Genomic DNA, 21259 nt, shown 5'->3' on the forward strand with positions numbered 1-21259 from the left:
ACTTGACACCAAATAAAGACATAAATATAAGATAATTATCAATCAAGTGCCGGGGTAGAATGTATCTGTTAAAGGGCGGGGGGGGACACATTCATTCTTTTCATAATGAATATGAATTGGAGAATTGTGAAAACATTAATCACGTTTACATCAATAAAAGAAATAAAAGTTTTAAAACATAAGGAAGACCATATTCGAAGAATTCCACAATGCATGCAACTAAGTAGTAAGAATAATGTTAAACAACAGTCAGCATATCAGACTGTTCAATATCTTCATATTAATACAAAGAACAAGCTCAACATGAAAACTTAGAAACTGCTTATTCAAGAGAGAAACTCCTAGCCATATGAGTTTGCGTGATGCTATGAACCATTTAATGTGATTCATAATAGGTGGCCTATCTTGATGTCATAAACCATCCATAATTTATCACCTCTCGTGATGTTGTAGTTTATCATTAGTCACCAGCAGAATAGACCAGAGGTCAGAAAAATTGCAAAACTACAACTCATTTCAGTAAAGTGGCTATGTGGCAACAATGAAGTTGTGGGGTGTGTATTGTGACAATGTTTCCTCACGAAAAATGTTAAGAAATTCCAAGGGAGATCATACTCCATAATTAGGTACCTCATTTGTTATAATGTAATATGGTCTCCCACCTATATTTTTGAGGACCAATATTCAAATATTTTTCTAGCATGAATGAGAGATAATGTACGAATCTGAAGGTGATGCTTTGATGCTTTAGTCAATACAATTCAGATTCTTCTTTTATAGTTCTGTGTCAATTTTATAATGGTATAAAATGTACATTATATGGAAAAACATACAATGACAAAAGCGACCGAGATAGAAGAATTAACTTATAAAGCCATCCTAAGAATGCATTCCAATCCACTAAATATATGCAACACGTTACATTCAAAACAACCATTAGATAGTAACCTTCAACTAAGTCTTTCAATGTTTTTATAATTCCAACTTATCAACCAAGAACAATCCTTGTGTAGTCCCATGTGGTACCTGCTTAACTACCTCCTTTCTAACATGCTTGTGATACTCTGGAGAATTATAAAGCTGATCTGACAAGGCACGAAACTGTTCAACAAGGTACAAGTTCACTAGCATTAGTAAAAATTTGAAATATACTAAATTTATATTGAAAAAAGATCTAGAGAAATTATTCACTTATGGTCAATTACATGTCAAAACCAAGGTACATGTTTCTTTGGTTCAACAATTTTATCTAATTCCCTGTATAGTAAAATTAAAAGGAAATCACCATCAATAAACCTACAAACCTGGCAATTGCCATCCCCAGAGACCTTCAATTCACTTAGCCCATAAGTAGTTAATCTGTCATGCATGAAAAGGTAAACTCTCAATTCCATAAGTTTTCTTAGTAAATATGCAGCATCATGGTATAGGACGTGAACAAAGAAAATAAATCATTGATTCTTATTAGCAAGCTTACCTAAAATTGAAATTGAAATTTTACTTATTTTCATGAAGTGACGAAAGACGATCAATTGGATAAAAGATGAACTTACCTTGTATGAACAATAAGAGAGTTCCTTATGCATATCCATAATCTAATATTCTAGGCCAACTATATTCATCAAACAGTAAAAGAGAAGAGAATAGAGAGAAGTTGTTTAAACCTTAAACTATATTATTACAGCAAAAGCCAAAAAGAAGTTTACTTCTAGGGTGTACTTAATCAAGCCCAGCTATGTGGGGCCTATTACTCATGTCTAGCTCCAAATCACTAGAAAAAGGAAATGAAGATAGTTAACCATCATCTATGACATTGAAGTCTCAATATCTAAGTCACATGACACGAGGACACCCCCCCGCAGGGAACATGACATGGAGGACATGTTATATATTATATAATAATGAATTACACATAAAATATGAAATATATAAAACATTTACACTATGATGATACAAATTCAATCATACAACTAATGCATATAACCAAAATAGCACTATGAAGCGAACAAAGTTCGTTCTTCAAGTTAAATACTCCAGAAGGCTTGGAATATAAAGATCTCCATTGAGATACAAGAATATATATTAAAATGTATGAAGAAGATGATGATACAATTAAGAGTGAGGGGTTTCCTTATATACCAAGCAGGTGTCCCTTTATGAACAGTCATGTCTCCTTAGGCATACCTTTTTGTTTAACTAATTACTATTTAATTACATATTATTATGTTTATTATTTATTATCTATATTTATTACTTTTACATAATTATATTCATAACATTGCCTTCCTCTTCAAAAATCTTTGTCCTCAAAGCTTTTTGATGAAAGGCCTTGACCTCTTTTTCCTACTCCGAACGTCTTCTCGTCTCGGGACAGTCATCTTTGTCGATACAAGTCGATATGATCCTTGGAATGATATATAAAAATGTCACACGGATGAAGGATCTAACCATCCTAAATTAATATTTTGTGAAAATTTTTTATTACTGGAAAATTGTGATGAACTGTTATCACTGGACTGAGTTGTGCCCACTTCAGTATTCTCTGGAACATAAGTTGTTGGTTATGTTCTGAGTGATATGGATTCGTAGATTGATTGAGATATCTGTTCTTGTGATTCGAATGATGATAAGGAGTTCTTCTAGTTGGACTTTCCCTTATCATGTTAGTGCCAGTTCCCTGATTTCCTTTAGGTGGTGTTGTTGTTGAGTTGGCATCATCATTTGGAATGTTCATCATTTGAACTGCAACTTCTGAATATGTTTTAACTTCTTTTGGTTTCTCATCCTCTTGAGTCGTGATATTAAATGGATGGTATTTATTCCTTTACCTTCAACTTGGACTAACGACTTCGACACTTCTTTCATGATAAGTTCTTCTAACTTGTTTTCCAATGATTTCCTATCATCCTTAAGTTTCTTAATTTGAGTGAGTAGACTTCGATTATGGTTTTTGAGACGTAAAAGTTCCTCATTTTTTGAGTCAAATTTATTTTGGTATTCAAGCTTCTCAACTTTTAAACACTTGATTTGTTCTAATAACCTTTGGTTAAGGTTCTTTAAGCATAAACTTTTCTCTTCTTTTCCTGATAGACTTTCGTTGAGTTTCTTTTCAGAAATTTCCTTTTCTTGTTCTAACTGGTGTTTCTTAGCTTTACATTTTCTTACTTGTGTAAGTAGCTTCTAATTATGCTCCTTCAAACATGAATTTTCCTTATTTTTGTTGGATATGACTTCTTCAAGCTCTTTTTGCTTCTTTGATACTATTTCTGGATTCTCTTGAAACATTAGTTTCGAAATATCGTTAAGATATTTTGTTGAAGGCAATATCAATTTTGATTTCGTTGTCATGTCTTGGAGCGTGACGATATTCTTCTTGTAAGGGAATATCAAGAATTTGTTTTATGTGTTTAGAATGAACGTACCTAATTCCTTGAACCAAGGTCGACCGAGAATTATGTCAACTTTTTTGTCAAGCATAGTTACGACACGAAATTGAGATATGTACTCATAATGATCAATTGTCACTTGTAAATCATTAATCTCATATTCTTTTCCTCCAAAAAGACCTCCTCATTCGCCTATATTTATGTAATTATTCTCGACATTTGTATTAATAGTGATAATAATTTCTTTCCCTTGGATACACCCCTTTAATGTAAATAATCTAAAATCTACAATTGGAATACCTTTATAGGAAAATCTTCCTTCCTTTGTTTCTAAATTAGACTCCATCTTTTCTTCTTCGGATGAGCCTAAGGTTTTTAAAAGTAACCCCTTTAACTTTTATTTTCCTCAATTATATATTTTTTCCCACTTCAAAAAAAGTTAATACAGCTCCACTATTTAAAAAAACAGCACCTTATATTTATTATAATGTTTTTAAAAAGTAGTCTTCCTTTGTTATAACTTGTTATCCTTATGTCAACCCCAAGGGTTAGCTCAGTTGGTCAAAATCAGTGCCTCGCCATCGAGAGGTCACAGGGTCCATTCTCCCCAAAGCCCTTGGGGTTAGGCCTTGCTAGTGAGCCGCGGGGCTAGATTCCCTTCGGGGTTGATCAGCCCAGATTTTTCCATGGACGTAGTGCCACCCGTTGACCAGGGTGTCCGTGAACCACATCATTAAAAAAAAAAAAAATATCCTTATGTCTCTTTATAGTTCTAGATTTAACCCTTTATAAACTTTAATATATGGATCTTTCAAGTAACCTTTTATAATAATACCCGCTTTGTACTTATATATATTTTCAATAATTTTATGACTTGAACTTTTCTTTAAAATACCCCTTTATAATATAATACTTCTCTTTATGTAAATTTTTTTTCTTTTTGAAAAGTTACAACTCTAGTGAAATGTGGCTATTCACCTCTTTGGGTATAATATAAAATATATGTCCACTTATGTGCTTTTGACTCTGTTAATTTTCTCCACGTAAAAACTTACCATTCACATAAAGAGATTTTGTATTCCTTTTGTTTTTCTTTTACCTTGAAAATACCATGGGCAATTACCATGGGTTGCTAAAACCACAAGCTTGTAAACCACTTAATGAAGATTCAAGATAATATTATCTACTCTTCCTTCTCTTATGTATAGTATTAAAGATATTTGGAAAGATTCCCTTTTAATGAAGATTCAATAATGTTCTCCTTCAAAATTTACACCGAACTATATATATCTTAGATATCATTTTGGGATTCAACTGCATTAAGTAAGTCATTCATCTATGACCATTTTCATGAGAGGTAGTCATAACTAATTAATTTCCCATGATTTTTGAATAGTCCACTTAGCACTCATTGCATCGGGCGATGCTCACAGGGGTGAAGAAGTGGGATTGAAACTAGTGAAATGAATCACATAGCATCAATCATCACTTATGGGGCTTGCACCCAGTAACCAGGACTTCCCAGGAGGTCACCCATCCCAAATCGCCTCTGGCTCAAGCGCGCTTAACTGTGGAGTTTTCCCCACAATCAAGCCTACTTAGCTTGCTACCCCATTTGCAAAACCTTAGCAAGTATTGTGCCTCATGAACCATTCAAGTAGAGTTCCCTTCACTGTTTTGAATTAAAATGGTCATAGATGAATGACTTACTTAACGCAATTGAATCCCAAAATGATATCTAATATAATGCACTGTGAAAACCCCCAATACTATATATATCTTTTCTTAATAGAAGATTTTTATATGATTTTTTTCTCTATTTTTTTTTTAATCTTTATATGTACTTTTTTTTCTTTTCTCTTTTTTTTCTTTGGCTATCTTCTTTTTTTCTTTATATTATTTTTTTAATGGCCAAAGGCCTCTGACGAATCGGCGACAAAGAAACTTCCAAAAGTGTAACGAAACGTTTCAATCTCGACGGCAACAATGTCGACGAAACCTGGATGGCCAAGGGCTTGGATCGGAAAGCATGGCTATGTGCAGCGGTGGAGCGGCCAAAGGATCGAACTACTCTGATACCAAATGAAGCGAACAAAGTTCGTTCTTCGAGTTAAATACTCCAGAAGACTTGGAATATAAAGACCTCCACTGAGATACAAGAATATATATTAAAATGTATGAATAATATGATGATACAATTGAGAGTGAGGGGATTTCTTATATACCAAGCAGGTGTCCCTTTATGAATGGTCATGTCTCCTTAGACATGCCTCTTTGTTTAACTAATTACTATTTAATTACATATTATTATGTTTATTATTTATTATCTATATTTATTACTTTTACATAATTATATTCATAACCCACTAAGTGAAATCCATCTCTGAACCAAAAATACATCGACAAAGAGGTCCTACATGGCCTGTAGAGTCCAAAAAAAAATCATGCTATAGCAAATAACTAGTAATACATATCATCCAAATCATTGCCTATATTGTGATCCCCATCATCAATATCACCCTTTAAGCATTAAAATAAGATTGAGTGATGGGAACATTTTTACTAGGGTCATGACAGAGGAGTTCAACAATCAATGCCACCAACATCGAGGTACATAAAGGGATTGGTCCTATTAATTAAAAGCTAGTTCCATACCATCAGACATGACAGACTCCAATGGAAACGCTGCAATCCCCCCAATCTTGAAATCCTGAAAATTGTTAATTTTGTTGGATTCTGAGTGGGATCTAAAATTTAACTTTCTCTGTATGAAATCCAATAAGGACAAAAACACTCTCAAACATCCTGAGTCAATCAATCATAATGTTAGAAATTTAACATTACGATTAAATGCATAGCATTAGTAGGCCCTAGACAAATCCACTTGCCAACACTTGGAATCCCTTCTAACATTGCTTAATCGCCCTTAGTTGCACTCCAAAACCTTTGAGAGTTCCAAACCTGTGACTGAATTGCGTGAGAATGAGGCAATAAATCGATTTTATGATGCTTTCTCACTAGACACATGTCCAAATTTCATGTCTAAAACCATTCAAACTCGTGTCCTCAGAACAAAACATGACTCAAACTCATGTTAGACACATGTCAAGTCCGACACGTGAAATATGTGACATGAGGGGGGAGGACATGTCATGTTACTTCGCTGAATATCTAATGAATATTGGTATTATAGAATCATTTGTTACCGAGAAGAAGTTCAAGGTGTACTTACCACTATTATTGTGGGTAAAATGTACTCCACAAGGATAATTGCAAGTTTAATGAGGTTGTGAGTTTCATGAAGTTTGTGGGTTTGCAAAGTTCTAGTGTAGAGGAAGTTAAGGAAATTATGGGGCTAGGTTTCAAACACATAAAACGATAGTTTTCTTATTACTCCAAAAGTGTTTACACTAGGTGTTAAATCTCCTAATACCAACCCAGATTTATTTACTTGCAACAATTTTTATTCCTAGCATTTTATTTTATTAACCAAATAAACACTGAATTTGTCAGGCCATGCAGTAACTCCACAAAACAAAAACTGATTCGTATATTATTCCATAGGTAGGTCATTGTTATATACAATAGGAGTGATTGTTCAATTCATCTCCCGATGACTGTTCACATTCCTAATTTATTTATTTACACAAAATTCCCCCAATCATGAAGATTAGGTGTCAACATTCCCCCCCTTAATCTGAAGGGATGTTGGTGAGTCCAAGCATCATTCTGAATCGTTCAAGCTTTTCCCTTCCAAGTGCTTTGGTGAAGATGTCTGCAATTTGCTCATTTGTGGAACAATGACGGAGATGGATTGTTTTGGCCTCAACATGATGTCGAATCAGATGATATTTAGTATTGATATGCTTTGTTCGATCATGGAACTTTGGGTTCTTGGCCAACTTTATTGCAGAGGTGTTGTCAATCATGAGTGGAGTTGATTGTACTTGTTTTACCTGCAAATCTTCAAGAATTTTCCTGAGCCACACAATTTCTTTCGTTGCTTCAGCTGCTGCCACGTATTCTGCTTTTGTTGTGGAATCTGCTGGAACTGATTGTTTGCGTGATCTCCAGGAGACAGCTCCTGATCCAAGACTCATAGCATATCCTGAAGTAGATACCCCAGTTTCTTTGTCTCCATCGAAGTCTGAATCAGAGTATCCAATCAAGCTGAAGTCGTCCACCTGTGTATACTTGATTCCAAGGTCTTGAGTTCCCTTCAAGTACCTTAGAACTCTTTTTGCAGCAGACCAATGTCCCTCACAAGGCTTTTGCATAAACCTGGAGAGGATTCCAACAGCAAATGAAATGTCTAATCTGGTAGTAGTGAGGTAGATGAGACTTCCTACAAGTTGTCTATACTTTGTTGCATCCTCAAATTCCTTTCCTTCAATAGATGTGAGCTTTAAGTTTTGTTCCATTGGAGTAGTAAGAGGATTGCACTCTGTCATGCCAAATCTGTTTAAAAAATCTCCAATGTATTTCTTTTGAGAAAGAAATATGGACTTTGGATGTTGGGTTACTTCAATGCCAAGATAGTAATGAACATAGCCCAAATCAGTCATTTCAAAACTTTTCCCCAATTCCTTCTTTATGGATGCAATGTAACTTTCATTGTTCCCTGTCATTAAAAAATCATCTACATATACCACAAGATATACAACTGTTTTGCCAACTTTCTTGACAAATAAAGTTGCATCATCAAGATCAAAATGATTGAAGTTGAGTTTCAAAAGATGCTCAGTTAGTTTTTCATACCAGGCTCGCGGTGCTTGTTTGAGGCCATACAAGGATTTCACAAGTTTGCATACTTTATGTTCATGTCCTTTCACAGCAAATCCTTCAGGCTGGGACATAAAAACATTCTCTTTTAGATCTCCATTCAAGAAGGCAGTTTTTACATCCATTTGATGGACTTTCCAACCATTCTGAGCTGCTAGTGCAAAGAGTGTCCGGATGGTGGCCCATTTTGCTGTGGGGGCAAAAGTTTCCTCATAATCGACCCCTTCCTTATGTGCAAAACCTTTTGCCACAAGCCTAGCTTTGTGCTTGTCAAGTGAGCCATCAGCTTTGTACTTGTTCTTGTAGACCCACTTGCAGCCAATTGGTTTGGTTCCAAATGGAGGATCAACTAGCTTCCAAGTGCCGTTCTTTATGAGAGCATCATACTCCTTTTGCATCGCTTCTTTCCATTCATCATGAGAAGCAGCTTCTTTGAAGGAAGTTGGTTCAAAATCTGTAGACAAGTTCAATTCACAATCATAAGAAACATCCATATCAACAGGTGAATTAGAGTCATCTACATCACCTCCATTTTGCCGGTTTGAATTTCTGGTTCCTGTTTTTCCAATTTCATCAGGATGAACACTTTCAAGTGTCTTTGTCAGCCACTTTGGGGGACCTTTTCGAGATGGTCCAGCCTCCAGGTTGTTCTGTTGATTAAGTTGGGACTGAATCAAGATTGAGTCTCCCAATTCTATCAATTACATCACTTAAAGCATCATCCGTTGTTGGAGTTTCATTCGGGGGAGAGTGTTCTTCAAAAGAAGATTCCACATGTTGATCTAGAATAGGAATCCCCCCTTCAAGATGTGGAATCTGATTATCAAATTCTTGAAATGATTTCGTTTTTGCGAATCTATCCAAGCGATCAAGTTGCCGCTCAACAACATTGTCAGATTTGGATGATTCAAGAAAAATTACATCTCTAGATACAACAAACTTTTTATTTACTTCATCATAGAGGCGGTATGTTTTGGAGGTGTTTGAATACCCCAGGAAGATACACTTACAACTCCTAGCACCAAGTTTGTTTCTATGTACCTTTGGTATCAAAGCATAACAGGTGGAACCAAAGATCCTGAGATGTTTTTCCAAACGAACATGTCCATACCACAATTCATAAGGAGTCTTGTTTCTTATAGCATTAGATGGACATCTATTCTTTATATATGCAGCACATAGAATAGCATCAGCCCAAAACATTATCTTTACATTTTTTAAGAAAAGCATGGATCGTACCATATTCAAGATTGTCCTATTCATTCTTTCAGCTACACCATTCTGTTGGGGATTATAAGGCACAGTTGTTTGATGTTTGATCCCATGTTGGCGAAGATAGTTTTCAAATTCATTTGATGTATATTCTTTTCCATTATCAGTGCAAATAGACCCAATATGAGATTGTGCATCATTTTCAATCCATTTATGAAAATTCTTGAATGTTTGAAAGGCATCAGATTTGTTCTTCAATAAATAAACCCAACACATTCTAGTGTAATCATCAATAAATGTCATGATATATTTATTTCCATTTGCAGAAGGAACAGGCATTGGACCACATAAATCTGAATGAATGAGTTCAAGCTTCCTATGTGCTCTTGAATGTGAATCATGAAAAGATTGTTTGCTATGCTTTCCTAGAATGCAAGCATCACATTGCTTATGTTTCCTAGGAATTGTAGGCAAACCAGCAACACCATTTTTCTTCAATAAGCGGAGACTGTCATTGTTTAAATGTCCAAATCTAGCATGCCATAATAAACTTGATGGAAGTGTACCTTCTTCATGATGAGAAATATATGAGAAATGTTGTGCATGAGCAGAGGTTCCTTGCAGTTTGAGAAGCCTTTCTTCTTCTATTCCCCTCATGACAAGTGAGTGGTTAGAAGCTTTTCTTACCTCAAGCTTGCCATCAAACATATGAATGGAGTGACCTTGCTGGCGGATGTGGACCAAGGACGGCAAGTTTCTCTTGAGCTGTGGGAGATATAGAACATGATCTAGAAGAAAGTCTGGAAGACCAGGCAGTTTAAGCCTGATTGTGCCAAGCCCTGATGGCTTGATTTTTGACTGATCTGCAAAATATACTGCTCCATCAACATTGTCAGTGAAATCTTCAAAAAAATCTTTTCTATGAGTCATGTGACAGGTTGCTCCTGAATGTTATGAAACCAGCTCAAGAAAAGATAGAAAAGATAGATCAACGCCTTAGAATTCAACCTCTTCAAGGGGGCAACCTCCTTTACATTACATAAATGAACAATTCTTCGATGATACAAATGAAAAGACCTCCTTTCTATATATAGGAGTCTAAGGGGTCATAACATAATCAGAGCCGACATAACAATAATAATGTAAGGGCACAATAATAACAATAATGGACTTCTATGTGGCACACTAGTAACAATATGGGCACTACATGGGTACATCAATATAATAAGTGGGTTGTACTAATAACAATAAGGGGTTACACTAGTAGTATAGGGGCCTAACATGCCCCTCTCCTTCAAAAAGCGTTGTCCTCAACGCTTGAGTAGTTCTTGATGCTTCTGTATAAAATTCTTGTCCTCCCATGTGGAATCTTCAGCGGGTAAGTTCTTCCACTTGATGAGATACTCTGAAATTGATTGATTTTGTAGCTGTCGGGTTCTTGTTTCTGTGACTGCTCCAGGTTCCAATATGATTTTTCCTTCCTCTTCAATTTCTGGCAATATTGTTTGAATTGGGATCTTTTGCAACTTTTGAATAAGTGGCCATAATTCTTCATCCTTGTTCCATTCATCCCTTGCTTCGTTTATCCAATCTGGTTGGATAATAGAAATAGCAAAAAACAATGCTTCCACATCCTCATCCTTGAAGAGTCTTCCCATTCGGTAAGGTTGCCATTTTTTAAGTGCATGTAGTATTGCCAACATTTCCTCCTCATAAATAGCTTGCTTGAGATGTAGCAGTAAAAATACCCAATCACCTACATCAAAAAAAATTTCACTACGATGTTGATCTACCTGTTGTTTCGTTTGATTTTGCACTGAAGTGGCGTTATACTTTAAAAGTTGGAGAATTTGTTGTTGATGCTCGATGTGATCTTTCTCTGCTTGAACCTTTTTCTTCTTGATATTTCCTTCTATCTCTAAAGTTTCTGGAGTGGTAATTTCTTCCAATCCTTTACAAGATATGGTCGGATTCATTTCTTGATGCTCGATGTGACCTTTCACTTCTTGAACATTTTTCTTCTTGATATGTCCTTCTATCTTGATAATTTGAGGAGTGGTAATTCCGGCCAATGCATTACAAGATGTGGTTGGATTCATTTCTTCTTTCTCGATGCTATCTTTCACTTCTTGAACTTTTTTCTTCTTGCTATGTCCTTCTATCTTGAGAGTTTGAGGAGTGGTAATTCTTGCCAATGCTTCACAAGATATGGTCAGATTCATTTCTTCTTTCTTTGGGGTTGGTTCATGGTGTATATACTCTTCTTTTGATGTTTCTTGATCCTTTTCTTGATCCTTTTCTTCCTCCTCTTCATAATCTATGTAAAATAATTTCTTCTCATCACAATTATGACCTTTAGCGCATTTGCTATCACAATTGTAACAAAGCCCTTTTTCTCTTTTCTCTTCCAATTGTTGTGGTGTAACCCTTGTAGGTTGTGGAAGGCTAGGAGAAACAACACTTCCATTATTATAGTTGTTAGGGGTAGCCATAATTTTACTTTCCAGTATGTAACAAAGCTCTTTTACTCTTTCCAAATGTTGTGGTGTTGCTCTAAAGAAGGTGTTGCTCTTTGTATCCTCATAATGTGCTATCATTTCCTCCGTGAAAATTGACCATGTAACAAGTTGTTTACGAGAACAAAGCCCTTTATACCATAAAAATTGATCCGGTTCTAAATATGAAGATGCAATACATACCTTTTGTAACAATTGTACACCATGTAGATCAAAATATTTCTCCATTTGATGTATCCAATTTACCGGATCCTTGCCATCAAACTTCCTCATATCGCCTTTTACCTTGAAACGACTATAACTCTATAACTTCAGTTCTTACAGTTTTGAAATTGTGACCTGTAGTAGCCCTTTGTGTCTTCTTTCCAATGCCACCAGGCTGATCCAAATTGGATTCTCCAAGGAAGAGCTATGCCAAATCTCCCACAGTGACCTGATTATAGACTAGTTCAGTAGTGCGAACTTGTACGATGTGCCACAAGTCACTGTTTCGACCTTTGGATCTGAAAATGATATACAAGAAACTACAGTCCGTCCTCTTTCTGTACCTCTTTACGAAATTTCAATCCGATGCTCAGAGAGAAAGTTATGACGATTTTCCGCAGGTCACCTGTTTTGAATGTAATTCAGGAGTCTGCAAAAAGACCAACTTCCTCAGATCATATCTCCGCAAATATCGCGCAAAAAGCTCTAAAATTCGAACCCAAGGTTCAGCGTGATTTCTTCTCAAATGGGTTTTTTTTGCGACTTCTGAAACGTCACAGAAACAAAGTTATAGCGAAAATGCCACAATGACCTGTTTGGAGCAGCGAAACCCTAGAATCCAAAGCTCTGATACCAAATGTTATGAAACCAGCGCAAGAAAAGATAGAAAAGATAGATCAACGCCTTAGAATTCAACCTCTTCGAGGGGGCAACCTCCTTTACATTACATAAATGAACAATTATTCGATGATACAAATGAAAAGACCTCCTTTCTATATATAAGAGTCTAAGGGGTCATAACATAATCAGAGCCGACATAACAATAATAATGTAAGGGCACAATAATAACAATAGTGGGCTTCTATGTGGCACACTAGTAACAATATGGGCACTACATGGGTACATCAATAGCATAAGTGGGTTGTACTAATAACAATAAGGCGTTACACTAGTAGTATAGGGGCCTAACTACTAGTGTAGGGGTCTAACACTGAATCAAGCAACCAATCATTTTTCGAAGAAGCAAGTGAAGCATTAAACAAATCTTCATTTACTCCAATGTTACATTGTGCCTCAATATAGTGAGCGGATTCAGGTGCTTTACCTTTGTCTGTATCATCAGTTTTACCTTTCTGTTGGTTTCTTTTCTGCTCAATTTTGTCCCATGGTAGCTTGCATGTAGAGGCATCATGTGATCCATTTCTTTTGCAGCGAATGCAATGTAAGTCTGCCTTTTCTTCTTGAGGGTGTCTGCCCCCCCTGCCTCTGAAATATCTTCCTCTTTCTCTAGTATGCATACTGTAACAAAAATTATTTCTGCTGATAGAAAAATATTTCTGCCAATATACAGTAAAAATTGTACTCAAAAGGGTATTCTCAAAAAATTTCAAATCTCTTCCTCATATACCAATATGTACATCAATACCTCACGCTACAACTTTATGCAACATATTTTCTCCAAATGTATTTTCTTCAAATGCCTCCAATATAAATGCGTCCATTATTACATTCAAATATTACATGATATGGAAAATATGTATAAGCATGGGCAGAGTAATCCATTGTATCCACTAATTTCGAGCTTTCAATACATAACAAATTATTTGCAACATCTCAAGTTTTCAATATTCTCTGACCAATCAAGGAATATTATATCAAATACCAGTCAATACGCTCATCGAGGTATGGACCGGCCAGATCTATATACAAAGAAGAGGCCGAGCTGATTGGCTTCCTGCGTGAAGGCTTTGAAGACTCCAGAGAACCAAAATATTCCAGCAATTCGAACCAAATTTGATGGCACTTTAAACGGGGGAGTAGTTCTTGACAAACCGTCCCAAAAAAATCGAACGCTCAGAGCACCAGCATAACTTCTTTTTAACTGATTAAACAAATAAAACAACGCTGGAGCGCCAGGCCACCGAAGCTAAAACAACAATGTCTATTCAAATTCGAAACAACGCTGGGGTGATGCTGCTTAAACTATTCAAATTCGAAACAGCAATAAACTAATCAAATACTTTCTGCTGTTACGCTACAAAGTAAGCTGACGGTTTCTGGTTCTCAGATCAACGAGTGGTGGTGGTCGTGGTGAACTGCAACGCCCAACATAACTCATGACAGGCTTTCAAAACCTTAGCGATGGTGGCTAGAATGAAAGAGCAAGCGCAGGTACCAAACGTCCACAAGGAAAACCTTCCACAACTCCGATATTGCTGGAAACTATCAAGAATGAGAAGACTGAGATAAAATCCTCCACCGCAAAACAACAAGAGGTCAACTAATTTTTCAGAAAAAACTCTGGCAACGTGTGAGAATGAAACCAGATTGCTATTACATAACCCTAAACATTATACCATGACCAGCCCACGATTTATGAGCGACTTCCACTTTTTATAAAAAATACAAAATGCTCACTGGACATTCCAGATACAAATATCTTTCATCAGTCCTGATTTCATATGGACAGCGTTCAAACACATAGCGTTGAAGGGTATACAGCGTTCAACGTTCACGTTTGAGATGGAATGAACACACAGCGTTAAACAACAGAACCAGCGTTCAATAATGTCAGAACAGCGTTCAAAAAAATGGGCGGTCGATAGGGAGTTTGCAGCAGCGCGCGTTATGGACAGAGGTGGTATCGCAGCGCTGGAAAGGAATATGGCAGAGGCAGTAAGGACAGTGGGGCAGCTACCATGTCAGGAGCAGCTAATTTTATGGAGAACCTGCTCAGCTATATGGAGAGCAGACAGGGAGTTACAAGGGACACAAAGGCTAAAAAAGAGCTGGCTCTGATACCATGTCAGGCCAGGCAGTAACTCCACAAAACAAAAACTGATTCGTATATTATTCCATAGGTAGGTCATTGTTATATACAATAGGAGTGATTGTTCAGTTCATCTCCCGATGACTGTTCACATTCCTAATTTATTTATTTACACAAAATTCCCCCAATCATGAAGATTAGGTGTCAATAGAATTGTTGAAAAATAAAATCACTAGTATTTTAACATCCAAAAATTTATATGCAACGAAAAGAAAATCAGAGAGAGATCAATCACACATTACAACAAATAAACAACCACAACAATCCTCCATCAATTATTCTGGAAAATCAGGGTTTTGACCCACAAAGAATTTACAAAGAAAAATACAGTGGTTGGAACCTGCAACTCGGCCCCACTCGAATAATTCGGGCCAAGGAAAATCGGACAACTGTCCACCTGGAGAAAACCGACCCACCTCTCACCAATAAATCGGCCCCTGTGCCTTGCCCTTGCTCAGCCTCTTCGCAATCACAAGTCAACCCTAGCAAATCAGCCTCCCCAACCACTGTGCCTCCTTCTCGCTTCAACAATTCAGCCTCTCCAATCTCCAGCAAATTGGCCTCCTAGGAACACTCCTGAAATTATCCCTATATTCTCCTTACTTCTTCTCGGTCTAACTGAGCCTCTCGCTCCAAAGAATTTGCTTTCTCCTTAAGAAAATCGCTTTCCCAAAAATGTTGTAGTTGTCTCTCTTACCTATCTATTGTCTTCACCTCTCCCTCAGGCTTTCATTTATAATCTTCATTAAAATCAAGTCCCTAACCCTAATCTCCCTTCTAGAAGATATAGGAGATCAATGATTGAGATTATTTCTAAGTCACTTAAATAATTTTATTATTTATCTTTAAAAAATGGCTTTTCCTAAGTTAGACTTAGAAAAGAAGACATAAATACCTAAAGAGACAATAAATCATCTCCTACATGACAAGACACCAAGCCTATGTAGAAGACCTTCCAAAGATATTACAAGCTTCAACAGTTTGGGGAAGCTTCATGAGATTTGGGTACATGGTGTATGTTCAACCCCTCGATAATCCAAGATGGATTGACACATGAAAGTTGTTCCATGATGGGTTAGCATATTGAACATAGCTTGCTCAATGGTTTCTTGACCTTACTTGGGTGCTTGCTTGACATTATTCCATAGGGAATTGGAGTTCTCTTGCTTGGAGAATGCCCTATTGACAAGAAGATATGTTGTGCATCTTTTGAGGTTATCAGGCCCTAAAAAGCATGGGGTAGCTTAGATTCTTATAAGGAGGCTTGTAATTGGCTCGGGGATGCCTGGATTATGACAATGTTCATGTAAGGGGAGTGGACCTAGAGAAGCATAGGGCTAAGGGGAAGTGATGAAGTCTATACAAGCTTCTGACAGAGGGATATAGGCAAATCTTATGTGGATACATCATCTTAGAGCCCTTACTACGTACATCACCTTAGAGCATGACATATATATTGTTTGAGTGTTTCACTTGTGTAAGCCTATATGTGTTTATTATAGGTTGCTTGTAAGGACATTGGCCTACATTATATTGTTGGCCTCCTTTCCCTTCCTCATATATACAGGTATCTGTCCATACAAGCAAGCAAGATCAGCCATACTACACTTTAAATTGTGGGAAATGCACTCCTGAAAGGGTTGCATATGGAATGTAAATAATAGAGAGTGCGAACAGGGCCCCATATGAGTGGGAAATTACTCAATCTGATACTTTAGCTGGTTCATTTGCCCATTATGAAAGGAGAGAGACCTTTACCAAATTCATTCATAGATCATTATACTTATCAATCATGTAGAGATGCAACTAGGACAAACACTTTACTTGATCTCTCGCTTGGAATCACTAGGGTTTCTTTGATCTTCTTGGAGCATCTTGAAGTCTAGAGTTAGGGTTTCGTCCCTTAGAGATTTGAAAATTAGGGTTTTGAAATGAACCCCTATGTTATATTTGTTAAAGAAGAAGAGGAGGAGACATCTTGCCTTGAAAGACTTGCTTGATTGATTCATGCCTATTGGATCTCCTTGGTTCCATTAAGGTTTTCTTGGTTTTCCCTAGCTAGGATTTTGGAAAGCTAGTGGATTGTCCTAGCCTTGGGATAGGATGTGTTGATGCACAAATGGAGATTTGTTTAAAAACACCTCATAAAGCTAAATGAGGTAGGTAGGATTATCACCCGGGGTTTTAAGCCTTAATTTGGAATGAAAAGAGATCTCGTGAGAAATCTCGATTCAAGGAATGATGTTTTATTTGTTTTTTTGTTATTTTAAAAATTGTACAAAGAAAAATAAATAAAAATAATAATATTGTCTAATATAATATAACATATACACATAAAATAAATATATAAGAATTTAAAGAATATATCAATTAGAAAATAAATTTAAAATTGAATGCAATATTCAATGAATATAATAAAAATATAAAATGATTAAAAGAACTAAAATCAGCATTGTGAATTAAACATGATTCTCCGTTGATAAGAAGTTATAAATCTTGAACCAACAATTTTTATAAATCCCTGCGAGGACTTGGACGGGAATTCTAAAGCAACTTTAGATGTCATAGAACCATACAAAAGTCGTCGAATGTCATAAAAAACAAATGAATATTTCATAAGTCTACTTGGACCACTTTAAGGATAATGTAGTGTGTTGTCGCACAGATTGTCACGACAACGCTCAGACCGGGGGCTGTCACCCTGATCCCCGATCTCTCCGTTTAAGCCTGTCTCCCGCGGCTAAGGGGGGTAGACCCTATGGGATTATGATGACCAACTGGGGACCAGTTCGGTTTGGGAGACACGAGGGGCAACAAGCACTTAATTGATTTTATTAATTTAATGGACCAGTGCCTTATGAAATGAATGATTAAACGATTATTTATCAGATGTTGCAGAAATATGAACTCATTAACAATCGTTTACCATCAAATAACTCAAACAAAAATTAAATTTTACCAAATGCGAGATGATCGATAAATGCTCAATGGCTTAATGATGTTCCAGCAATTAAACTTCAAGAAAAATTAAATGCTTTGAATGATCATAAAATTTAAATGCTAACCAGTTACCACTTTCACATAGCCAACTTATAAACATTTAAATGCATTTAGCTATAGAGAAATGGAACATAAATACCATAAGAAACTCCAAAAAAAAAAAGAATTTTCGAATTTTTTGGTAAGCTTTTTCAAAAATATTTTTTAATATATATATATATATATATTTTATAAAATTTTAAGTCAAAACTAAAATCCTAAAAAATAAAATCTAATCTAAACTAAAGACTAAAAAGTAAAAAGAAAATTTTTAACTTTTTATGAAATTTATTTATATATTTATTTATTTTATTGATTTATTTATTTTTTATTTTTTATTTTTTTTGAATCAAACTTAAACTAAGCTAAACTACATTCAGACTATAAGCTAAAAAAAAAAACCTAAATAAAATTAAAATCAAATCTAAATTAAAAATAAAAATAAATTAGTGCCTTTATTATTTTTTATATTTTACGATTTTTTAAGTTTAAAATGAAATAAAATTAAAGTCTAAATGAAATCTAACACCTAACAAAATATCAAAGCTAACTTAGTAAATTAAATGAAGACTAAATAAAACAAAGGGAAAGGGAAAATCGAATCTACATCAAAACAAAAATTTTAACCTAGCCTAAGCTAAAACGACATACCAATATGGAAATACCTATGCCAAACCTATACTAATCTCATACACACATAAGATACAGCAAAGTGTCAAAATAAAAAATAAAAATAAAAACGTGCTTTTCGTTTGCAGGTTTGAGGAAAATGGGCGCATGAAGGAAAGACAGAGTTGCTGAGGAGTATGGCAGCGAAGGGGAGTTTCGATTGAATGCTGGCGGAGAAGCAGAAGAGCTGTGACGGCGGGGATGAGGGTATGCTACGTGGATAGCAGGAAGGGAACGCGAGGTGGATCGATGGACTGTGGATGTGGAGCTGGAGAGGTGCGACTGTGAAAAGGGATAGATGCTAAGCAGACGGCGTGTGAGAAATGAGTGAGGAGAAGGCAACTCGACAGGCAGATAAATAGGAGGGCGTGGGTAGAAATATGACTGCGTTTGGATATGGATTCGATGGTGGACAGGGGAAGGATGAGTATGTTTGATGGTTTTGTTGACTTGTTGTGTGTGCAGGTTGCTGGCAGCTGAAAGTTGCGATCAGATGGATAACGTGCAGGTGTGCGTGGATTTGAATGGCCAATGCTGCAGTTTGATGGATGCAAAACAGTGCACATCTGAAACAAATTTCCTCCGAATAATGAAACCCCAGACAGCCAATAAATGGATCGGAAAACCCTCTTAAAATTTACCAGGGCTTTTAAAATTTTGAACCAACTGCTTCAGATTGTTTGCTGAAAACCCTGCAAATTTTTCAAGATCTGTACCTCCAACCTGCAATGGCAAAAACAAAAACAAAACAAAAAAACCAGAAGTAAAACGTGCAAGAAATAAGACTGAAAACCCTAAAACCAGCTAAATAATTACAGCATTTACAGATTTTCGACTCTTAAGTAGCCAGATTTGTCAATAATCACAGTGATATTATCAGAATTTAATTTTAATGTGAGATACTTCAGAAAAACCCTTCGTACATTCATAAAAAATTTCAAATGATAAGCCCGGGATCAAGAACTGGTTGGGCTCTTTCAGAAAACACAATCCAGGAGTTGGCTGGTTCAGCTAAGAACTTCCCCTAATGCCCGGTAAACTCAAAACTAAGATTTCCTACACAGCTTAAAATCAACCATTAACATAGAGGGAAAAACGATAGAGAAATCCAGATCAAATGGAGATACCTGCCATTATATTTCAGAATCTAAACTATCATTCAAACCCTAGAGATCAGACAAGATACCTGTGCCTCAATCAATCTTCATCAAGCTATTATTGATGACTGAAAATAAAATTATGCAAAAAAATAAAAGATATTACAGCATTTCCAGAAGAGTAACACCAGCAAGATTTTTAACCCCAAAGTCTTTCTTTATTGCACAAAAAATGGCTACAAGAGAGCTTTCTTTAGCAACAGACTCTGAGATTCAATCTGATCTCAAATGACCCTAGCACCCTATTTAAAGGAAAAAATCCCAACGGCTAGTTCAAGTGATCCATGTCAAAGTGATCTTGACCGTCGATGAGGATCAAGATATCTTTTAATCTCATCCGTCAAATTTTTAAATGCATTTTAATATATTAAAAATTGAAATTCTGCATTTATTTACTCAAAAAATTTGACTTATTATCATTTTATTATTATTTTATTATTTTTAAATTTTTATTTTATTTTATTTTATTTTATTTTATTTTATTTTTTAATTATTTTTAAATTTTTAAATTTTATTATTATTTTATTATTATTTTTATTTATTTATTTTTAATTTTATATATTTTATATATATTTTTTAATTTTTTTTTCAATTTTTTTTTATTTTTTTTTTAAATGGATCATCGAACATAGCCTTTGGAAAAATCACCTAGGACCTAGGACTTAGGACTTAGGACCTATGAGGGGATTAAAACATTTCCTAACCCTCAAGACACTTTACATCATGACTTTTACAATTTTACATCCAAAGGGGGAAAACCCATTTGACATAGACCCTTATGGACCACCCAATTCTACGAACAAATATAACCTAGCAGATCAACACACTAGGATTCCCCTAAGATTCTAATGACAAAATTCATTCCGACTTTGGGGTTAGGTTGAAGGAAAACTCTGCCGATCATGGATCGGTGAGACAAAAAACCTTCCGGAACGTAGATTATCACTAGAAAATTAGGTCCACTTAGGCAATTTACATACATGACTCATATCTGCTAAGATTATTTACAATTCACACATGCAGACTGGGTTTACAACATAATATGATCAAGTCAACGATGACTGTCGAATGGCACGGACATGTCAATCAAGCGCTATCCCTTTTGCGAAGAAGAGGGGGTGTACTTGCTATGGGAAGTTGACATGTAGTGGTCAACATCTGGCTCCACTTGGGGACACGTTGCTGCACTGTAGGAATGTGAGAATCTAGAATCTGCATCCATGCAACACACAACAAAATATAAGTAGCGTCCGTCCAAAAAAATCATCATATAACATTAAGCACATGAAAGATATAAGCTCTTCATTTATTAACTATCTAGAAAAGCAAATCTAATCCTAAAATAGAAATGAAAATGCTGAAAAAACAAGGAGTAAGGTTAGAAATACAAGGGATGCCCCATGGCATTAGATGTGTTCAATATAGTGTATGCATTTGACTGCTTTCAGGCAAATCTGTTGGCTG

At 35.8% G+C, this 21259-nt stretch overlaps 1 protein-coding gene across 1 annotated transcript in view; it reads right to left on the reverse strand.

The window, feature by feature from the left end:
* The window catches only part of LOC149199557 (OVARIAN TUMOR DOMAIN-containing deubiquitinating enzyme 12-like), a 230341-nt gene that overhangs the window by 138718 nt on the left and 70364 nt on the right, over window positions 1-21259 (reverse strand). The window contains exons 4-5 of the mRNA XM_089399405.1: window positions 1305-1359; window positions 1027-1101 (exon numbers count right to left, since the gene is read on the reverse strand). Coding sequence (XP_089255531.1) covers window positions 1027-1101; window positions 1305-1359 — 130 coding nt within the window. The remainder of the gene's footprint in view (window positions 1-1026; window positions 1102-1304; window positions 1360-21259) is intronic.

This window comes from Pinus tabuliformis, chromosome 2_1, assembly GCF_031772625.1.
Source record: "Pinus tabuliformis cultivar Carrire ecotype Pingquan chromosome 2_1, CPIR1, whole genome shotgun sequence".
In the NCBI taxonomy this organism is placed as follows: domain Eukaryota; kingdom Viridiplantae; phylum Streptophyta; class Pinopsida; order Pinales; family Pinaceae; genus Pinus; species Pinus tabuliformis.